This window comes from Lissotriton helveticus, chromosome 7, assembly GCF_964261635.1.
Source record: "Lissotriton helveticus chromosome 7, aLisHel1.1, whole genome shotgun sequence".
NCBI lineage: Eukaryota > Metazoa > Chordata > Amphibia > Caudata > Salamandridae > Lissotriton > Lissotriton helveticus.
Genome location: NC_136068.1, coordinates 1715908177 through 1715930089, shown reverse-complemented (window position 1 = coordinate 1715930089; position 21913 = coordinate 1715908177). Strand labels below are relative to the sequence as shown.

Genomic DNA, 21913 nt, shown 5'->3' with positions numbered 1-21913 from the left:
AATGTAGAGTCCTACAAGATTTACTGCTATCCTTTTTGCTTTAATCTTTGAGGCCTCCCTTTTATCTTCAGCCTGGGGTCTTAAGTGTCTTTTATGATGCTGCACACCTGTCTGCATGTCGGTGCTCCAAAGGAAGGTCGACTGAAGGTTACCATAGCCTGAAGTCAGTTGTCGGTCAATGGCAGGAATATATTTTCCACAACTAAACTGAGTTTTTGTTATGGGATTTAGTCACCCTTTAAAGCCCCATCAGTCAAAAAAGTCCACCTTTCATACCCTGATTAGCAATAAAACTGATTGTTGCCAGTAAAGTGAAATATCTACATTAGAGGTCTCCAACCTTTTCTTTAGTGAGAGCAACTCATCAACAGTGAAAATCATTGTGAGCTGCTTAAGGCAAAGCAACCAATGCATTCTTCTCAGAGAAGCAATTTAGGCTGCAGTCCTGGTGGAGGAGTGGCAACTCTGCAATACAATGGGCACTGGTCCAGCCAGCAGACTACTTTAAAGAGTGCCATAATTCGGATGGCACCATTACAAAACAGTGGCATAAAGGCGCCCAAATCTGGCCCTATGGTGTATTGTGCATTGCTATTGCGTAGCCACAGCAGCATGATACAATGTGCATCACGGTCCATGAGGTGATGTTGCTGGCTGTTTGTATACAGTGCCTTCAAGGCAGGCCTGTGCTAATCTTTCTTTTGGACACTCCAAGGGAAATGCAGCTGCCCTCTGACATGTTTCATATATCCTGCCATTGAGAACCACTGTATACTCCCCATTCTTTCTAAGATTACGCCTTGCATGGTTATCAAAACCAAACAATGCCATTAGTGCCACAGTGTCATCTATCAAATGTAGTGTCATTCTTAAACAGAGGCAGGTTCCCAAATGCCATGATTCTGAAAACCTAGTGGGTTAGGACAAAACTCTCTCAGAATATACGTAGTTGAAACGTATAACTACATGGTGAAGGAAAGTGCTTCTTTTTGCATGGTTACCCCGTAACTTTTTTGTCTGATTCCTGATGCCAACTTGGCTGAGTGCGCCCTGGGTCCCTTCCAATCAGGTTCCAAGGGCTTATGTTCTTTCCAAAAACCTGTACCTTTGTCTCCACAATTGGCACACCATTGGGCCTCATTTAAGTCCCTTCTAAAAGTTACCCCTTGTGCCAAGGTCCTTGCGACCAGAGAGGGCCTCTGAAGGCGGCAACATTTATTATGCCACCCTTGGTGAGCCCTCACTTGTACACCCACAAACTGCCAATGCAGGCTGCGTGGTTTGCCTGCTACCAACCTAAAGTACCCCGGAGGACCTGTGCAGAATTCGATAAAGACTCCTTTCTTCAGTGGACACCAGATTTGTCCACCAAAGAAACCAACCCCCAGTCCCCTGATCTGGGTGGATCTGCTACACTGCACCTGAAGCCCATGGCCCACGTTTGAGTGGACCACTTACCCGGGGACGTCTCCTCGGTGATCCGACCTCATCTGCACCAGTGGCTGACCTCTCCCAAGACTACTCGACGCCAGCAGCCGAAACTAGACCCCAAAAGGAACCCCTGCATCCTCCACCCCCCCCCAACTTTGGGGAGCCCAGCCGACTGTGCCCAGGTGTTTCCCAGCTTACCAGCTCACCTGTCCAGCAGTTGGTCGCCCTCGTCCAGCCTCCTGGTCGAAGCCTGCGGTGTTTCTTCCCGACCAACAACCTCCACTGGTTTACATTGGCAGCCCCATGCCTACTTTGTACTGGGGTGAATGTATGACATTGTTCTACATTCTGTCCATCTGTGTTTTTTGCAATTTTCACCCCGAGTGGACTGGGTATGCTCAGACGTGAGTCCCAGGCTCTCCACACCACTGGAGTCAAGCTATCCAGGCTGATGAAGGCTGATAGCCAGAAACCGGTCCTTGGATGCTTGATTCCGGTCTGGGAAAGACATGGCTTGGTAGTTCGGACTGGACTGTTCCCATGAGGCACAGGGTCAGAGCTGATTTGCATATAGCCAGTGTCTAACCAGGGATGGTGCGGAGTGCAAAAAAACGACGGATTTAGGCCCAGATCCTTTTACTGGGGTGAATGTATGACATTGTTCTACATTCTGTCCATCAACTGTGTTTTTTGTACTTTGCACCCAGTCGCCAGAGTGCAGCTGGAGGTGAGCTTTTGGTGCCTACTTGTGGCCCCCTTTGTGCCTACCTTTGATCCCTGGGCCCTGACCCAGAAACCGCAGGTACCTAATTGTGACGGAGCTCTTCTGAGTACCCCCTGTCTCCATAGCTCTAGATTGGGCCCCAACTTCTTCTTTGACCCCTGCACGCGACCGCCCCTGTGGGTGCTACCAGCTCGAGACTGAACTATCTGAACTGAACCTTATAACGTAGTGCTATGAGACCTACGTGTGATATACACGCTCAGGAAATACCCAATACAATACCTAGTACTTACCTGTAAGACTCTAACCTTATTTTCTTACATAGGAGTACATTGCACTGTATCATAACATTGCATAGCTCTATCATTGCAAGATATAACACTGTATCTGATTGACATGTACAGAAAGCTTTCTTAAAACTGTAAAGTATTTATTGCATTTACAAAATCCTACTGCATTCCTGAAACTTGTTACCAGTGACAAACTGTATAACTTGCCTGCATCAAGTGATTCTTGGTTCTAGTAATAGAAATAACAAAGTAACAACATTGTATACAAACAATTGGTCTGGATTCAATGTATGTAAACAGTTGGTCTGGATTCAATCTTTAAGTGTGTGACATCATTTCTTGCCTGAGTCTTTACAACAAATGCCTAAAACTACCCTCTTATAAGCCCAACTGCCCAGCTACCACTACAGTCAGAGTAAGGTTCCATCTACCTATATCTCTGCCATTTTTTGGGTACTCCCTGAACTCTGTATATACCATACCAAAAAGATGTATAGTGTGCACAGAGACAGCTTCCTACATATGGCTATTAACTTTTTCGACTCAAAAAACAGAAAACATCCAGGAGCTTGAATGACCGGTGTTCTGGTAACAGAACCGAACCGATGTTACAGATCTTGTGAGGATGACAGGCAAAGTGGGTCGTGCTAAGATTAAAACCGGTTCCTTTAGATCTCTGGGTGGGACTTCAGGGAAGGGAGTCAAGTTAGGCCTACTGTTGGACTTGGCCCTTAGGGCAGGTTCACCCCTAGACTTTTTGCTTTAAATGGTGAATTGGTGCTGGTGATTTTTGGGTTCTGCACACTTTCACTGTGTCCCAGTGGAAAGTGTGTGCGCACTCTGAGTGCATGTGCTGAGCTAGCCTGCCCGCCCATAGGAATGCATGGGGAATGTATGTGTCCCTGGTAGTACCTGATGCGTGGGGAGTGCGGGCTCGAATTTGTTATGTGTGAACTCGTGGGAGTGAATGCTGCGCGATGGTATGTGCAGCTTGTATGTGTCTAGTGGGGAAGTGCCATTCCTAGACATGGCTGTACGTGTGCTGTGAGGGTGCTGGAGCGTGATTGGCTGGAGCTGGCTGGCATGCCAGGCTCCAGGAAGTCTGGATGGGTCTGCCCGGTGGTGAGTGGGAGATTAGCATGCTGATGGCTGGGGAGGAGTGTACCTGTGTCCTGAATGAGGCTGGGCTTTCCCCTGACAATGCTGGCTCCGCCCCCCTGTGGTGCGTCTAATGACCCAAGTCCTGCCAGTGAATAGAGGGGGTGGTTGAGGTAAACAGAGTACTCAAGAACCAGCTGCGACTGTTTCTGCCCCCACCCTGCCCTCAGACAAAGGAATATGGTGTATAAAGATGGGGCTGTGTCCCCACAGAAGGGGTTCTCTTCCTGGATCCTGAGTGGGGTGCTGCTGCTGGCCCAGAGGACCGCCACTTGGGGTGTCTCACTGCCTGGAGACCCAGTGAGCTGGCTCTGGGCCCAGCCTTGCCCCCCTGCCTACCAAAAAGAACTTTGTTGGGTCTGGACCTTGCAAGTAGCGCTGGGGAGCGCTTGATTCTGCCATAGCGCTTGGAAAGCGCTTTATTTCCCCTCTAGCGCTGGGCCTCTAGCGCTTGAGAGCGCTTTATTTCCTGTTATAGCGCTTTGGAGGGCTTGATTAGCTGTACAGCGCTTGGGAGCGCTTCATTTGTGAAAGCCGGTGCCCACCCGGCATTCTCCCCCTGTTTTGCGGGCTACCTAAAGAGATTTCTTTCCCGCCGGAGTGTTATCCCTGGTGCCCCCCAGCCCCTCCTTGGGCCGTGATCTGATCGCCTGGCCGCCTCCCGCTGAGATCACCGAAGCCCCGCAGATCCGGAGGACCAGACTCCCCCTGTGAAGCTTGGGAGCCCCGGACGCCCGCCCCGCTCTGTGCAGAGCCGCTGTGTGCCCCGCACCCGCCTTCCCTAAAGTACTGTACGGGACATACGCTTGCTCACCCTGGATGCGTGAGTATTGGTAGGGCCTCGGGGGGTACGCGACTCACGCGAGATGCGTGAGCATTGGTAGGGGCTGTGGATTTCTCCCTGCTAAAGCGCACAGAAGCGCTACGAAGCGTCCAGGTGGCATTTTTGTGTAGAGCCTGAGAGGCTCAGGGGGCAAATATTGATCTAGAGTCTCCAGAATGGGGACTCCAATGTTGGGGGCCACATTTGTTGATCAAAGCCCACGAAAGGCTCAGGGGCACAGTTGTGTTGGTTACTAGAGCCTGCGAGGCTCCCACCTTGCCCCACCTTTTGCTCCGAGCCGACAAGAGGCTCAAGGGGGCATATTTGTTTTCGAGCCTAGGAGAGGCTCCAGGGGCATTTCTGGTTCTGGAGCCCTGAGAGGGGCTCTTGAGTGCCCACATTGTGTTTAAGAGCCTGAGAGGCTCAAGAGGGGCCATTCTCTTTGGTTAGAGCCACGAGGCTCTTGGGGGACATAAGGGCTTTGTGCAGAGCCTGAGAGGATCCAACGTTGTCCCCACCATCATTGCTTCACAGCTGCCCAGCACTTCGTGGGCAGCTGCCACGTTTAGGCCCCCTGACTTTGGACACAGGGCGTCCTAGCCCCAACAAGGCCGTTGGCCTAGGGACAGTCACAGGTGGTGACTTACGTGAGTTTGGCGCAATTGTACTTTTCCTGCACCTCTGAATGTGTTTTTATGCGTCATGTGCCTTCCTTCCTTACACCTCTGAATGAATGTTATGCATTGCATCATGTGTTATGTTCTTACACCCCTACAGGTATTGTGATACTTAGGTGGTTGTTTTCTCCCTAGTACAGGTGGTGCTAGTGAGGTCCTGGTTACCAGTAGTTACTGGTTGTGTGCTCTATTTTTATATTTTGTGCTACAGTGATTTACATTCTAAGTGCTATTTCTGAAAGTGTTACTTCTGATTCCTGACAGTGGTCCAGGTGGCCCTGTCTTGTACATATCCCCTGTAAATTCTGCCCGTGCCTCTGGCACATTGTAAAGTGTGTGTTTTATCTAATGTGTTTTGGTGTAATACAAAGGCTATTTTTATATAACCTTGTGTGGAGTTTCCTTTGTGGTGGGCCTTTGGGTGTTGTTGCTGGGGTGCGTGCGCAAATACTTAACTTACATCGCCTCCAAGTTTAGCCTTGCTGCTCGCGCCACGTTACCTAGAGGGTGAGCAGGGGTTATCTTGGCGTGTAACTCCCTTGCCCTGACTTGGGAGTGGTGGTCTCTGACTGACTTTGGCGAAAGCCCTGGCCAGCCAGGGATCCCATTTCCAACATTGGCGGCAAGCGGTGAGGATAAGGATTTGTGTTTGCGGTGTACCACAGTGGTAACTGGCCACACTACAAAGCTCTGCATTTTAGATGACCACATTCTAGGGGATTGTTTTTTTTGAAGTTTCATATTTTCTTCTCCTGAAGGTATCATTGTGCAATTGTGTCCAGTGCATTTGTCCCCCACCCTGCGCCCAGAGTTGGTACCTGTGTCACGTGTGGTCAGGTTGAGGAATCAGGGGTGGTAGAAACTGCCTTACCGGTTGTTGTAATACTTTATTCGACAAATAATCATCATAAAAGTACAGACATACATACATACAAAAGATACATAAAAAGCAGTCCGTCCCAAAGTACTACAGCAAGAAGGAATAGTTCTAAAACTTAAAAGAAGCATTGGTATTACTAGCTAGTCAATTCAGACGGGTTTGCTGAGTTACCTAGCAATCTGGAGCGAATTAACCAGGCACCCGCAAGGTATTTTGAGACCCCACAAACAATATACAATGAAGCAGTGTCAGATGACATAATGCGCAGGGCTAATCTGTGATCTTTCACGCCCATGGACTTACACACTGGTTTCAGCCATTTGTTCCTAACAAGTTTATAGGCAGAACATGCAAATAGGAAGTGGCTTAGAGATTCTTTCGGGCAACTACAGCCTGGGCAGTTTAGATCTTTCCCCTCCATACTTTTCCAACCTGCCGTGAATTCTTTAACGGGCAAGGTACCATATCTGAATTTCAAAAACAAAGTCCTATCTCTAGGCGTTTGGATAAAATTCAGAAAGGGCTCGGTCATACGCCACACTTTGTGTTCTAAAAACTTAGTCGTCAGTGGGCCAAAGGACGAATTGGCATGCACCTTGGAATCTACCCATTCCCAATATAACTTTTTTACTTCTTGTTTAGTGGGAGGGCATTGCGAGATCCAATACGCTCCCAATCCTATCGAGTTTACCAAAAGCTTGAGGTTGTTAAGCCACTGTATTTTGTTATTTACATTTAGGGTAATTAACTCATCCAGGACTCGAGCATAATCTTTTAATTCTTCTGTCCTTCGAAGTCGCACCCAAAAAAATAGGGGTCTAAGATGGACTTTATCAGCTATACATTTAATGGCCATATCAAAAAATAACGGTAACAGAGGTGTTGACATGGGGAGTGATACCAGATCGCGAATAAACTTGTTCTCTAGAACTGTCAGGGCTCTAGTGTTAACAGCGCCCCAGATTTCAGAGCCATAGACAGCTGATGCTACCGCCTTTCCCTCATAAACTGATAGGGTTGGAGCAACAGGTCTGCTGGTTGAGTGGCGTTGATTTTTTAATATAACTCCAGAGATCCTTTTAAGATTAAGTATCATTTTGGATATATGTGGCCCCCAAGACATATTGTTGGATAATCTAACCCCCAAATAGTCAAATTCATTTACAACCTCAAGCGGAGACCCGAAGAGTGAAATATGTACATTCCTTGACTTCCTTTTTAACGAGAAGACCATTAACTTTGTCTTTGTGGTATTTATTGTTAATCCCCGCTCACTGCAGAAGAGTGAGAAACGATCAAGCAATTTCTGCAGACCCTGCGGGGTCTTGGACATCAAGAGGGTATCGTCCGCAAAGAGGAGTGTGGGGGTCTTCTCACCGGCAAGGACTGGCGCATCCGCGGGGTCCTCCCTCAAATGGTCCACCACCCCATTTATAAAGAGGGAGAACAACGTCGGTGCCATCACACATCCCTGCCGCACTCCTCTGTTGACTGGTACCCTCTCTGTCAATTGCCCTTGGCTCCCCCACCGTATCCTCGCAAAGTTGTCCTCATGGAGCTTAATAATAAATTTCAGAAGATAGTTGGGAAACCCCATTGCCAATAGAACTTCCCACAGTTTGGAGCGAGGAATGACATCGAATGCGGTTTTGAGGTCGATGAAAGCCAGATACAAACTACCTTTGTTGATGGAAACTGACTTCCAATAGACCGCACAAAACAGGAACACCTGGTCTATTGCACCCACATTCTGTCTAAACCCTGCCTGGAAGTGTGTTAATACCTCTTCTTCCATGAGCCATGTCTCGATTCTATTTACAATAACCCTACCAACTACCTTTTGTATAGTGTCAATTAAACTAATTGGCCTATAGTTTGCGGGGTCCTCTCTTTCGCCTTTTTTATATATTGTAATTACCTCCGCCCCTTTCCAAGAATCTGGAACTAGGAAACCCTGCTGGATTAAATTAATTAAACTAGCTATAAAATTTGCCCATACCAAAGGTTCGTGAACTAACAAGTCTCCAGGCAGGCCGTCTGGTCCAGCTGCTTTGCCTGGCCGGATTTTAGAGATAGCATCTTTAACCTCTCTTGCTTCGAAAGGGACTATCTCTATTGGTAAATCTAGTCTTAATGGGGATGATATTGCTAAAGATAAGTGGGCTTGAGTCTCATCTTCACAATATAACTTTAAAAAATGAGCGTGCCATTGCTGCTCATTTATGTGATTTAAAATGGGATCAACTCCTCTTCTATCTAAAATGTTGATCAATTTCCAAAAGGAGACAGAATTCTTATCCCATGCTGCTTTTTTAAGTTTCTGCCAGTGGTCTTCCTCCCAATTCTTTTTAGAAGATGCCAAGATTTTGCGGTAATCCCTCCTGGCCAGTCTTACTGCTCTGGGGTCTTTTAACTTTATTGCCCGTGCAATTTCCTTTCTCCTTTCCCTGCAGTCAGCAGTATACCAAGGATTTGTTTTTAATAAGTATTTCTCAGCAGAATGATCTCTTGGTGGTTTTTTGAAAAACCTTGCCTATTTTAGCTATAAGATCATAATAATGGTTTAAAAATAATGGCCCAAGGGTATTAAAATTAGCCAAATCCATCTTTATTCCCGACAAGGTCGAAGATTCCGCTATAACCAACTCCCTAATGTGCAAGAGAACCTCCTCCTCAGGCTTAATCGCCTCCCATCTCAGTTTCCTATTACAGTTGGATGGGATAGCCTACTTGGTAATTAGTTTCGGACCTGGGGACTCACTTTGTTCATTTGACCAGTTAATTATCATGCATAGGGGATTATGGTCACTATCTATGGACTGCTTAATCTCCATATCTATAAGGTTGGACCAGGAGTGGAGATCTAAAAAAATATAATCAATTCGCGATGGGGAGGCTATCTTGTTATAGGTCATCGCCCCATTGCCATCGGAAATGGGCCGCCCATTCAGAGCTCGTAATTGGTGAGCCAAGGTTAAAGCATTCAGCTGTATAGCTCTGGGATACCATTTCTTGCTAGGTGCTAAATCTAAGGTAGGGATGGAGTACTTCCAATCCTCCGCGGTCCAACCCAAAATATCCTCATCGTCCAGGGGTTCGAAAGTACAATTAAAATTGCCACCCACCAGGATTTTTGATCCCAGAGCTAGTTCTAGTAACTTGGAATCCAAAAGCTCTATTGTTGGAGAAATTTGACAGCCCTGCGATCCTCTAGCATAAATGCAGAAAATATGTATTTTGCCCCCCATTGGGCTTTTCAAAGATATGTACAATAAGTCATCCGAGGGAACATTATACACATTGACAGCATAATTAAGATTAATTTTCACCCATATGTGTAGGCCACCAGATGGGCGGCCTTTCCCTGAGCAAACAGCCGGGACATAGTAAGTGGAATAGTATACTGAGGAGACAGACACCATGTTTCCTGAAACATGCATATGTCGAATGGTTCAATGAAATTATTCCAGTCTGGGATTTCAAGATTTTTTTTGAGCCCTGCTATATTCCAGGAAAGGATGTGTATAGGGGTGCCGCCTGTATTCGGAACAGTTAATAAATGGGAAGACGGAATTTCCATTTCAATACAACTAAGATCACCATTTTCCGGGAGTAACTCGACAGGCCTAGCATTACCTACTTTGACCACAGACCATTCTATCTTTTCCCCTAATGCTGCTTTTTCAATTTCATTTGAAATTACGGGTTCAACTAACTTGTTTTCCAACCCAGAGTTAAAGGTTTTTAGATGGACTTGGGTCTCTCCTGTCCTAGAAACTACCGGACCTGGCGGATCTATCATATCCTTTAAAGTTAATTCTCCAGAGGAAGTAGATAAAAGTCAATCTACATTTTCCAACCCACTATAACGGTTGAAACAAGATATGGACGGGGGGTTGAATTGAGGACCTGGCCATACTCCATTAGGGTGCACTGGGCCATTCAATGGCCTACCTGATCTCCTCGGAACTACACTCCACCCTTCGTTGACGCCACCATCCCACTGGCTCAAGGTGTTATGTTTTAGTTTCCAGACCATGTCCCTCTATGCTGGTTGGTATCATGGAAACGACTGCCCCTTGTAGGGTGTGTTGGATTCCTCCCAGTTCACTGGCTTGGATTATGCTCTTGCCAGGGATCCCCTTTTATTCCTCTTCCTGTGTGATTTGGACCTCTCAGCCAACTCCACCTATTACCACCATAGTCTAGGACCATGTAGAAATAGGATACGGGTTTGGCTGAAATTGAAGAGTTAGTAATACGTGGGGGTCCTGCAGTTATATGCTCCACCGGACCCAAATCCTCAAAGGACACAACACAATCCCCCTGTATGTTTTTTTTATTCTCGCCCACCCAGGGTGCTCTCTCTACCATGAGCATTATGCTATTAATATTTGGGGGTAGCGGATGATTTTGATCTAACCAGTGACAGACTTTGTTCTTGAGGGCCCAAAAAGATTCAGATGTTGAAGGGGCAAGCTCAGGAACACCAGTTAGCACTATTACATAGGGGGAAGCGTCAGGTGGTAAATTAATATTGCGGCGAACCTTAAGTTGTACTGATTTAAGGATCGGGGGTTTAGGCACAGAAGATTGGGGTTTGTCGTGGCTCTGTGTTTTTTTTGGGGCATTAGATGTTAAATTGGGCGTGTTACTATTGCTACTCTTAGCAGTGGATGTTTTGGAAGGCAGTGATTTGGAGATTACAGATCCCCCTACTGTCTGCTTTGGTACTAAAGGTTTAATACTGGATAGTACCGGGGTTTTCATAGCTGTGTTGACAGGGTTGTTAACGTTGCTTTTCCCTTCTTCGTGTATGGCCTTTAGTTGTAATTCAATCCCTAGTAGTCTGGATTCCAGAGGTGCAAGTAAAGATTTAATAAGTTTTGCTAGGGCACTCATAAATATACCTTTTCTATCTTCTAGGCCCTCTGCTGTCTCATCCAAGGAACTAGACTCTAAGAGGCTTGCAAGGCTGATGTTAGAATCCGAATTATCGGGAATACCCAATGGAAAGGGGTGAGATCCATGGGGACCCACTGTTCTATCAATACCCTGGACTGGAATGGCCAAACTATCACAACCTTCGTGGTTATCACTGATGTTGTTGGAGATCTCAATATGACCACCCGCAACATCAGCACCTAATGTGGTGACGCCAGTACTCACACTAAGTGGTTTGGAATTTTTCGGGACGGCGCCCTCTCTTACACCCCTTAAGTATGTTGAGACATCCTGACCAGCAGTGCCTGCCTGGGGGATCATAGTAGGAAGAGCTACTGGCGAGGGATTCAGAATGTGAGGAACAAGTAAAACATCCTGATTGTCGTTAGTAGGGGGACAAGTAAGTAATAGAACGGATGAATTAGAGTCCGGGTTGGAAAGATTTTTAGTGGGTGTACGTGCAGATGCAATTATTCCCAATGAAGACCTTCTCGCGTTAGCGAGGTCCTGGGATACCCTCCTTTCCATAAGGACGATGCCTTCGTCGATTAGTTGGTTAGTACGTACAATAAAATTATCTAAAGAACCAGTGAGTTTCGATTTGCTGCGGGTTTCCCGGGTGCACATTTCTGGTAATTGATTATACCTAACTGGATAACAAATCCTAAAACAAATATAACTGTATATAAATTAAAATACAACAGAGTTGAGAAAAGAGCTTACAATATTAGTACCCCCTTTGATATCACCAGCAGGACGCTAATAACACTGCCCAGGGGTGTGGCCCAGACCAGACTCTCCAGGCCTCGAAGGGCCACAGAGGGCCCGCCCTTTGCCCGGGCTTAGCCCCGGGCGCTCCCGCGCGCTACCGCGCAGCGGGAACCACCAACTCTGATATAGAGCTAGGGGCGGGGGCGTTACCGGCAGGGAGAGCAGCCACAGGTGTGACAAGCAGGGACTCCTGGGATATTGAGTCCCTGCACTACTGCTCGCAGCCCTGCCGGTGCCTCGAGTCGATGTTGCTCACTCGGTCCTCACAGCCCCGGAGTCCTGGAAGGCGAAGCGGGACCCGCGGAGCGGGTCCGGCAAGACGTGGGTTTAAAAACGTGGGTTTAAAGTTGCAATGAAATCCGGCTCCCAGCGGCAAAGGTCAGTCACGAAGTGATTCCCAAAGCACAGCTCCACCAACACAGCAATAAAGGGGCGGGGGCGTTACCGGCAGGGAGAGCAGCCACAGGTGTGACAAGCAGGGACTCCTGGGATATTGAGTCCCTGCACTACTGCTCGCAGCCCTGCCGGTGCCTCGAGTCGATGTTGCTCACTCGGTCCTCACAGCCCCGGAGTCCTGGAAGGCGAAGCGGGACCCGCGGAGCGGGTCCGGCAAGACGTGGGTTTAAAAACGTGGGTTTAAAGTTGCAATGAAATCCGGCTCCCAGCGGCAAAGGTCAGTCATGAAGTGATTCCCAAAGCACAGCTCCACCAACACAGCAATAAAGGGGCGGGGGCGTTACCGGCAGGGAGAGCAGCCACAGGTGTGACAAGCAGGGACTCCTGGGATATTGAGTCCCTGCACTACTGCTCGCAGCCCTGCCGGTGCCTCGAGTCGATGTTGCTCACTCGGTCCTCACAGCCCCGGAGTCCTGGAAGGCGAAGCGGGACCCGCGGAGCGGGTCCGGCAAGACGCGGGTTTAAAAACGTGGGTTTAAAGTTGCAATGAAATCCGGCTCCCAGCGGCAAAGGTCAGTCACGAAGTGATTCCCAAAGCACAGCTCCACCAACACAGCAATAAAGGGGCGGGGGCGTTACCGGCAGGGAGAGCAGCCACAGGTGTGACAAGCAGGGACTCCTGGGATATTGAGTCCCTGCACTACTGCTCGCAGCCCTGCCGGTGCCTCGAGCCGATGTTGCTCACTCGGTCCTCACAGCCCCGGAGTCCTGGAAGGCGAAGCGGGACCCGCGGAGCGGGTCCGGCAAGACGTGGGTTTAAAGTTGCAATGAAATCCGGCTCCCAGCGGCAAAGGTCAGTCACGAAGTGATTGCCTTACCAGTCCGAGGGGAGGGTTGTGTGTGGATGAATGGTGTGTGGCACTAGGCAAGTGAGTAGGAGTTCTCTGGGATAGAGAGCTTGCTGATACCTTGTGAATTGTGTACTCCTGTGTTAGCTCAGACCCCTAGGTTCCCTGTGTAATCTTGTCTCTAGAACGTCCTGCCAAGATGGAGCTTGTCTTTGATTTCAGTGATCTAGATACCTACAGTACATGGGAGCTGGTAAGGTTCTGTGACGAGAGAGACATAGGGAGGGGTGAGTCAAACTGGTACGAACTTAGGGACCGCCTGGTCAGATGGCAAGAGGATCAAGGGGATCTTGAGCGCAGTGAGGAAAGGGCCTGGGCCCCACACCAGGAGGGTGGTGGGTCTGTGAGGAGCCCTGAAGATTCAGAAGAGGAGGAAGAAGATGACAGCACCTGGATGCCAGTAGAGAGTGAGGACCCCATAGATAGGGAGTCCCTTGCTGGGTCCAGCGTAGGAGGCAGCGCCTCATCCCTTTCCCTGTCCCCAGAGGAGCTGGAAGATAGGAGGAGAGAAAGGGAGCACCAGCTTGCCTTAGAGAAGCTCAGGTTAGAGCATGCCCAGGCTATGGCGCAGCTGGAGCTTAGGAAGCAACAGCTAGAGACCGAGAGGGCCTTAGCGCAGGAAAGGATAGAGGAGGCTGAGAGGGCCTCCACCAGAGGCAAAGTAGCTCTGGAGGGTAGACTATCCCCTGCGCGCAATTTTAATTTTCTGGATTCCCCGAGGAGGGTTGAGTCCAGTGGTGGCAGCTATATAGAGCCCAGTGCAAGAAGTCCCACCCCCAGTTCCCACAGTCTGGTACCTGTTTCCCCAGAGGAGGAGTATAGGTTGAAGTTCAGGGGCAGTAGGAAACTGTCTCACCAGTCTTGGGAGGAGTTTGCAGGGGACTGTCAGTGTGCACTGATTGAGTGGTTAGAGGTTCCCACGGGACCTGATTTTGACAAGCTGTTTGATCTTATTCTCAAGGAGCAGGTGCTCAGTTGTTGTTGGCCGGAGTTGCGGCAACACCTGTTGAGGTTGGAGACCTTTGATCCTTGGGAGTTGGCCAAGGAAGCAGACAGATTGGAAAGTGCTAGAGGTTCTCTAGAGTCATTAGGGAGTGACTCCAAAAGTAGTGGTTCAGGTATCTTCCAGCCCAGCGTGGTGGAAGAGGCTCCGTGTAGCCCAGCTAGGTCCCAGGATAGCGAGGAGGGTGTAGGGGCTCACTGCCTGGCTCAGTGGAGCAGGAGTGAGGGGGAGACCGAGGTTCCCCAGACGCCCGAAGCCCTGCCTCAGGACTTGGATGGTTTCTGTAGGGAACACCAGGTTGGGGAACTAGGCTGTCCTGTTAGTCCATTTGAGGAAGATCTCCTAGTGAGTAGAGGACCTGGAGCGTCTGTAACCAGAGCTCCTGTGGTTCTAGAGTCTGGCAGTACTGCTCCGGTAGGGAGGGTACAGGAGTCCAGCGTGAGGAGTGATTGGGGGATGAGTTTCCCAGTGGATGCACCAGCGGACCAGGGACTAGCCAGTTGGGCTAGATCTTCTTGGGGGGGGGGGGGGGGGGGGGACCCGGGTGGCGCCACTTCTGGTCTGGGGGATCGTCACACACTGTCAGGTGGACAGGGGACGGGAGATCTGCGCCAGACAGACAGTCCCACAACATATGTCTCATTTGTTAGCCTCAGGGGGATGGAGTGTAAGTCCCCAGAAGTCCTGGAGTGCCAGGCAATTGTTCCACCGAAGGTTTTAGACCAGAGGTTGGAAGGCCAGGTTCAGGATCAGCCTGACCTGAAGGGTAGGATGACTGTAACCAGTGTCCTGACCGGTTCTTCTTCCAGAGGAACTTCTCCAGGTGGGAGAGGGCAGACCTCTGGAAGGGGGTGCAGAGGGTGGGAGAGCCCACCTCTGACCCCGGTACAACCTGATGGGTTAAACCCTGGGTTGGAGTGGCGTTGTAAGGGTACCCCTCGCAGAGGGAGGAGGAACCCTAGAAGAAGAGGTAGGGGGAGGAGAGCCTTCCCTGAGACTCCTGGTCCGCCTGAGGGTGTAGACCCTAGGCTGGAGAACCAGTGTCAGTCTAGTCCTGTCTTGCAGACAGGAAGAGTGGAAAATGGTCGCTATGTGCCAGGGGTTATTACCCCCCCCCGCTCTGCGAATTGGCAAGGACCAGTGGCACCTGGGTGGCCCAGGGCCTGGTCCTGGCCGCGGACAGCTCGGGAGTACCAGTGGGGTAGCCCAGTTGGTCCGGATAGTGGTTCTAGAAGGAATCCCATGGGTTCACCGTGGCGTAGAACAGGAGGGTGTCCCTGCAGTTGCGGGCCCGCGTCCGTGTTCTATCGCCCCAAGCAGGGAAGACCATCACGGTGGTGATTGTTCTCCCCTGCGTTTTGACTGGAAGGGGGTTGTGTTGGACTTGGCCCTTAGGGCAGGTTCACCCCTAGACTTTTTGCTTTAAATGGTGAATTGGTGATGGTGATTTTTGGGTTCTGCGCTCTTTCACTGTGTCCCAGTGGAAAGTGTGTGCGCACTCTGAGTGCATGTGCTGAGCTAGCCTGCCCGCCCATAGGAATGCATGGGGAATGTATGTGTCCCTGGTAGTACCTGATGCGTGGGGAGTGCGGGCTCGAATTTGTTATGTGTGAACTCGTGGGAGTGAATGCTGCGCGATGGTATGTGCAGCTTGTATGTGTCTAGTGGGGAAGTGCCATTCCTAGACATGGCTGTACGTGTGCTGTGAGGGTGCTGGAGCGTGATTGGCTGGAGCTGGCTGGCATGCCAGGCTCCAGGAAGTCTGGATGGGTCTGCCCGGTGGTGAGTGGGAGATTAGCATGCTGATGGCTGGGGAGGAGTGTACCTGTGTCCTGAATGAGGCTGGGTTTTCCCCTGACAATGCTGGCTCCGCCCCCCTGTGGTGCGTCTAATGACCCAAGCCCTGCCAGTGAATAGAGAGGGTGGTTGAGGTAAACAGAGTACTCAAGAACCAGCTGCGACTGGTTCTGCCCCCACCCTGCCCTCAGACAAAGGAATATGGTGTATAAAGATGGGGCTGTGTCCCCACAGAAGGGGTTCTCTTCCTGGATCCTGAGTGGGCTGCTGCTGGGCCAGAGGACCGCCACTTGGGGTGTCTCCCTGCCTGGAGACCCAGTGAGCTGGCTCTGGGCCCAGCCTTGCCCCCCTGCCTACCAAAAAGAACTTTGTTGGGGCTGGACCTTGCAAGTAGCGCTGGGGAGCGCTTGATTCTGCCATAGCGCTTGGAAAGCGCTTTATTTCCCCTCTAGCGCTGGGAGCGCTGGGCCTCTAGCGCTTGAGAGCGCTTTATTTCCTGTTATAGCTCTTTGGAGGGCTTGATTAGCTGTACAGCGCTTGGGAGCGCTACATTTGTGAAAGCCGGTGCCCACCCGGCATTCTCCCCCTGTTTTGCGGGCTGCCTAAAGAGATTTCTTTCCCGCCGGAGCGTTATCCCTGGTGCCCCCCAGCCCCTCCTTGGGCCGTGATCTGATCGCCTGGCCGCCTCCCGCTGAGATCACCGAAGCCCCGCAGATCCGGAGGACCAGACTCCCCCTGTGAAGCTTGGGAGCCACGGACGCCCGCCCCGCTCTGTGCAGAGCCGCTGTGTGCCCCGCACCCGCCTTCCCTAAAGTACTGTACGGGACGTACGCTTGCTCACCCTGGATGCGTGAGTATTGGTAGGGCCTCGGGGGTACGCGACATGCGTGAGCATTGGTAGGGGCTGTGGATTTCTCCCTGCTAAAGCGCACAGAAGCGCTACGAAGCGTCCAGGTGGCATTTTTGTGTAGAGCCTGAGAGGCTCAGGGGGCAAATATTGATCTAGAGTCTCCAGAATGGGGACTCCAATGTTGGGGGCCACATTTGCTGATCAAAGCCCACGAAAGGCTCAGGGGCACAGTTGTGTTGGTTACTAGAGCCTGCGAGGCTCCCACCTTGCCCCACCTTTTGCTCCGAGCCGACAAGCGGCTCAAGGGGGCATATTTGTTTTCGTGCCTAGGAGAGGCTCCAGGGGCATTTCTGGTTCTGGAGCCCTGAGAGGGGCTCTTGAGTGCCCACATTGTGTTTAAGAGCCTGAGAGGCTCAAGAGGGGCCATTCTCTTTGGTTAGAGCCACGAGGCTCTTGGGAGACATAAGGGCTTTGTGCAGAGCCTGAGAGGATCCAACGTTGTCCCCACCATCATTGCTTCACAGCTGCCCAACACTTCGTGGGCAGCTGCCACGTTTAGGCCTCCTGACTTTGGACACAGGGCTTCCTAGCCCCAACAAGGCCAGTTGGCCTAGGGACAGTCACAGGTGGTGACTTACGTGAGTTTGGCGCAATTGTACTTTTCCTGCACCTCTGAATGTGTTTTTATGCGTCATGTGCCTTCCTTCCTTACACCTCTGAATGAATGTTATGCATTGCATCATGTGTTATGTTCTTACACCCCTACAGGTATTGTGATACTTAGGTGGTTGTTTTCTCCCTAGTACAGGTGGTGCTAGTGAGGTCCTGGTTACCAGTAGTTACTGGTTGTTTGCTCTATTTTTATATTTTGTGCTACAGTGATTTACATTCTAAGTGCTATTTCTGAAAGTGTTACTTCTGATTCCTGACAGTGGTCCAGGTGGCCCTGTCTTGTACATATCCCCTGTAAATTCTGCCCGTGCCTCTGGCACATTGTAAAGTGTGTGTTTTATCTAATGTGTTTTGGTGTAATACAAAGGCTATTTTTATATAACCTTGTGTGGAGTTTCCTTTGTGGTGGGCCTTTGGGTGTTGTTGCTGGGGTGCGTGCGCAAATACTTAACTTACATCGCCTCCAAGTTTAGCCTTGCTGCTCGCGCCACGTTACCTAGAGGGTGAGCAGGGGTTATCTTGGCGTGTAACTCCCTTGCCCTGACTTGGGAGTGGTGGTCTCTGACTGACTTTGGCGAAAGCCCTGGCCAGCCAGGGATCCCATTTCCAACACCTACCAACCTATAAACCAAGCACACTCTACATCACACAGGTGTGCCCTCAATAGAAACATTTTAAACCTGGGATGCGTATTGTGCACTTAACAGTGCTTGTAGAGGGGAGCAGTCCGATGGGGACATGCAGTTGAAACAGTACAGACCAGCAGCTTTCAAATTCGTTTTTCATATTTTTTTTACATGACCGCCTGCTTTACATTCAATTTTATTTAATGATTAAAGCAGCTATTCACAGGGAAGTACTTCGCACATTATACATTTCTCCCGTTTCAACACTAAAAACGTTTCACAGGGATTTTTCTCTCTCAATAAATTATCTCTCGCACGTTGGCTACAAACGAGGTTCTGAACCTTTTGCCGGTCCCAGGCCTAACACTACTTGTGATCTTCGGCTTAAGGCGGGTCAAACACCACACTGTGGTATGCTGATTAAAACAAAATGCGCCAACCAGAGTCCTGGGCCTCATCATAAGGCTCTTGGGTAAAGGCTTCTACTATGGCCATGCAGGATTGAAGTGCCATGGTTGCTGATGAGCAATCTAATATTGTACGTGTCAGGCTGTTTGCACTAGCATAACCCACTGCTAAGCTCAACTGAGGGAATGTGAGCAGCTGCTTTGGGCGAGTGTGGGAAAGCACTGCAAAAGGCCTTAAATTAACGAAACAGTAAGACCGACCTAGCTTGCTTTTGATGCAGGGCAGCAAAGGGATGGATCATGGCACCACAATCTACTTGCAAGGTGTCAGTAAGCTATCAGTAGCTCGTAATTGACCGAGCCTCCTTGTATGGAACAAGGAGCGGAATCTTCCTGTCCATAGCCAGTCATGGCACAAGGACCATTACACACAATTTAACAACTTCAACTTTTTCTCCCCTTCGTTCCAATGAGCAGTATAAAGCGATCGTTGTGTCCTTGCTTAATTCAAATCTGAATTCTGAATACACCTTAGACTTTTGTTTCGGAGATCTTAAATTAGGCAGAAAGATGGCAAGATCTGGCCTCACGCTCGCAATACAAAGACATAAATTCCCAAGTGTTAACAGACTGACAGTGGCTACCTGTCGGTGATTTCTGGGATTCTTTTTGAACAATGGAAGGTGAAGATACATCCCCATGTCAAAGGGCTCCTCAAAAGGATTCTGTCCAGCACCTGTCGAGGTTAACCCCTTTAGGGTGGAGATGTTGTGCTTGCCTTTTTTCTTTCTGTCCAAGTATAAACTAGCAAGTATCTTGTAAGTTGATAGACCACTAGGAACCCTGGTGAGATCAACACCCCGAAGTGCAAGATAGCTGTATGCTGGAAATTTCGCAACTTCAAATCGAGATTGATGATGAGTCGAACTCCTAAACTGCTAGCCAGCCTTGGGCACCACAGCTGCCCTGAGTCTCTTTCCAGCACAGCTCATGTTACTGCTTTCTGCTTAGATCCTCTTGTTCAGGGAACCACAATGACTCTGCAACTCTGCCTGTCCAGCTGACTTTTGCATCTCAACGAGGAACCCAGCTGTGATGTGGATGATCCTTTCAACCTTGTTGTGTTCAACTTAAATGCACAACTCCCCAAACAGGGCTGAAGTAGACAAATGTTGCCCGTGCTGTAATTCTGTCATGCCAGCCAGCTCCAGCACATCACGCCTAACCTTATGAGGTGACCATGCAATACGCTTTGTTGTGTGAATGGGCTGATACTAAGGATTTGGGTCATAGGCCTTCAGCCCTGTAGCCACATTGAATCATGGCTTGCTTCATCCCGCTCCTATACATTTTAAATATCTGATGCACAGACCCATACTGTCTAATTTGCTCCTATTATTGGTTGAAAACGTTTCACCTTCTCTATCTCCAATCCTCTCCAGTAGTATGGGCTCCGGTCCTGCCACCCATTGTAACTACCTTTATGTACCCCTTGTACATTATCCCACTACTCCACTGTATGGCATGCTCTTTTAGAAATAACACAGGTTCAACTATTTTAGTACAAGAAGGCAAAAATAAGCGATTTATGTGCTCCATAGTGGGATGTGTTTTGTGCTGTTGGGTAATATAGGGTGGATTTGTGGGAACTGTCCAAACTCTTCTGCTGTTGGGGACTTGGAACACTTTAATAAGTATAATTGTGGGGTCATACGGATTCTAAACTACATGCTTGTATAATATATTACTACCTTTTCTGCTTTCTCATCTGTAGGTCGTGTGTCACGTACTTCTGCAAATCGGGAAAGCTCGGATGACACTGGGGATGAGGAAGTGTCTTTCTGGAAGAAAGAGTGTGAGGAAACTGCCACCGAAACCTCTGAGCAAGACCCTCTACTGCAGCGCAAATCTGCTCGCCGCTGTGTGAAGCAGCGACCTTGCTACGATGTCTTTGCTGAGTCAGAAGAGTCAGAGCCTGATTCAAAACTGGGGACGAGCACGAGGAAATCGTCCAGGGAGTCAGGTAACATTCCCGCTTCGAGGGCTCCTGGCAGCAACCTTTCTGGCTACTCAAGGGAGGTCCGTGCCCGAAGGACTTGTAGGAATCCTCCAGGGGGTTTCTGAAAACTTGACCATTGGTGGACACCAGGCAGGTGTCCAGAGGACAATGCATAATCCTATTTAGTCTGACATTAATCTCAAAAAGTTCAGTGTCTATAGTCGTGTGGATTCTCATGGCGGTCTCTGGGCAGTGAAGTCACTCGCAGGAAATTGTTTTTATGGATTTGGGATTGCACCGAAGAAAACAGCGACAATCAAGGGATATCTGCTCACAGCTGAAGGCCCACTATTTCGATCATAAATCTGTTACTGACGTGAACTCCATGTTGCTTTGTTGAGGAAACCCCTTTGGTTCGTTTATAATATTTCAAACAAGAACTTGGTCTTTTCATTGCGATCTTAAAGTGCTCCCTGGTGCATTGTTGTTAATCACTGTCATCACCTTATCCAGGAAGTTGACTCCCTCTATTACTTTTGATTGACTGTATCTTGTAGACAACAGCTGCTCTTATTTTGAGTCCATGCTGCTGGTGTAGCTAAATGTAATTAAACAATGCTGAACATTTCATAGCTTTAGTTGAGGTTGTCAAAGATTTCCTGCAGTGCACCAGGAAGTGTTCATATATCCCCTCCATTCCCAGAATAGCATTGTGGATGGTACTGGAAAAGGTGCCTGAACTATGACCATAAAACACCCTGCCGGTTTACTTTGCGCTCCTCTCCGGCCTCCTGTGATCTCCCCTTGTTAGTTTTTTTTTTCTTCCTCTTACCGGAATATACTGCCAAAGCGTAGCTGTCAGTAGATGAGTGCACACTTTTTTAAAACTTTGAAACTACGGGTATTGAGTGTGCCCTAATATATTTTTCCCGTATTTCGAATTCTTTCTTGCTGAGATTTTGTCAAAAATGTGGTTTTCCACTGAGTCTACATCCATTGTTTTAGCCTGCTTGACCTCCTTTTATGTGTACGTTTACAGATTCATTATAAACGCCAGAAGGCATGACTGGTCTTCGGTGGTCCAGCCTCTGATATAATTGTTCCCTTTGCTTATGTAGAGGAAACTGGTATTGGGCACTGCAGTCTTTTATACAGTAGACCAGAAAGGGCACCTCTGGTTATTTTAGTGTTTATTTTCATAGCTCATTTTTAGGAAGACCCTAGGGCAGATTAATGGAAGCATTCTTACTTGCCCCACATATTACCATTAACTTGCATAATTCTGAACTTTTTTGCTTCCTTCACAAGAAGCTTTGAAGGCTTAGTCAACATTCACACTTTACTGAATTTACTATTTTACTCTTCGACTGTACCTCATCTGTTTCAGACAGACACAGTTGATCTGATGAGCAATAACTGCATATCCTTGGGAATGCTGACTTTGGAACCATCCAAGAATAGTTTATTTTAGCCTTGAATCCCGAGAGGCCTGGCCTCAACTGGCAAATACTAATTCTCATGTCTTAACAGAAGACACAATACTAGTATTGAAGTCCT

At 48.9% G+C, this 21913-nt stretch overlaps 1 protein-coding gene across 3 annotated transcripts in view; it reads left to right on the top strand.

The window, feature by feature from the left end:
* Positions 1 to 21913, top strand: part of KMT2B (lysine methyltransferase 2B) — a 1130837-nt gene that overhangs the window by 228690 nt on the left and 880234 nt on the right. For all 3 annotated transcript variants that reach the window (XM_078655415.1, XM_078655416.1, XM_078655414.1), the window contains exon 7: positions 20132 to 20380. In XM_078655415.1, coding sequence (XP_078511541.1) covers positions 20132 to 20380 — 249 coding nt within the window. The remainder of the gene's footprint in view (positions 1 to 20131; positions 20381 to 21913) is intronic.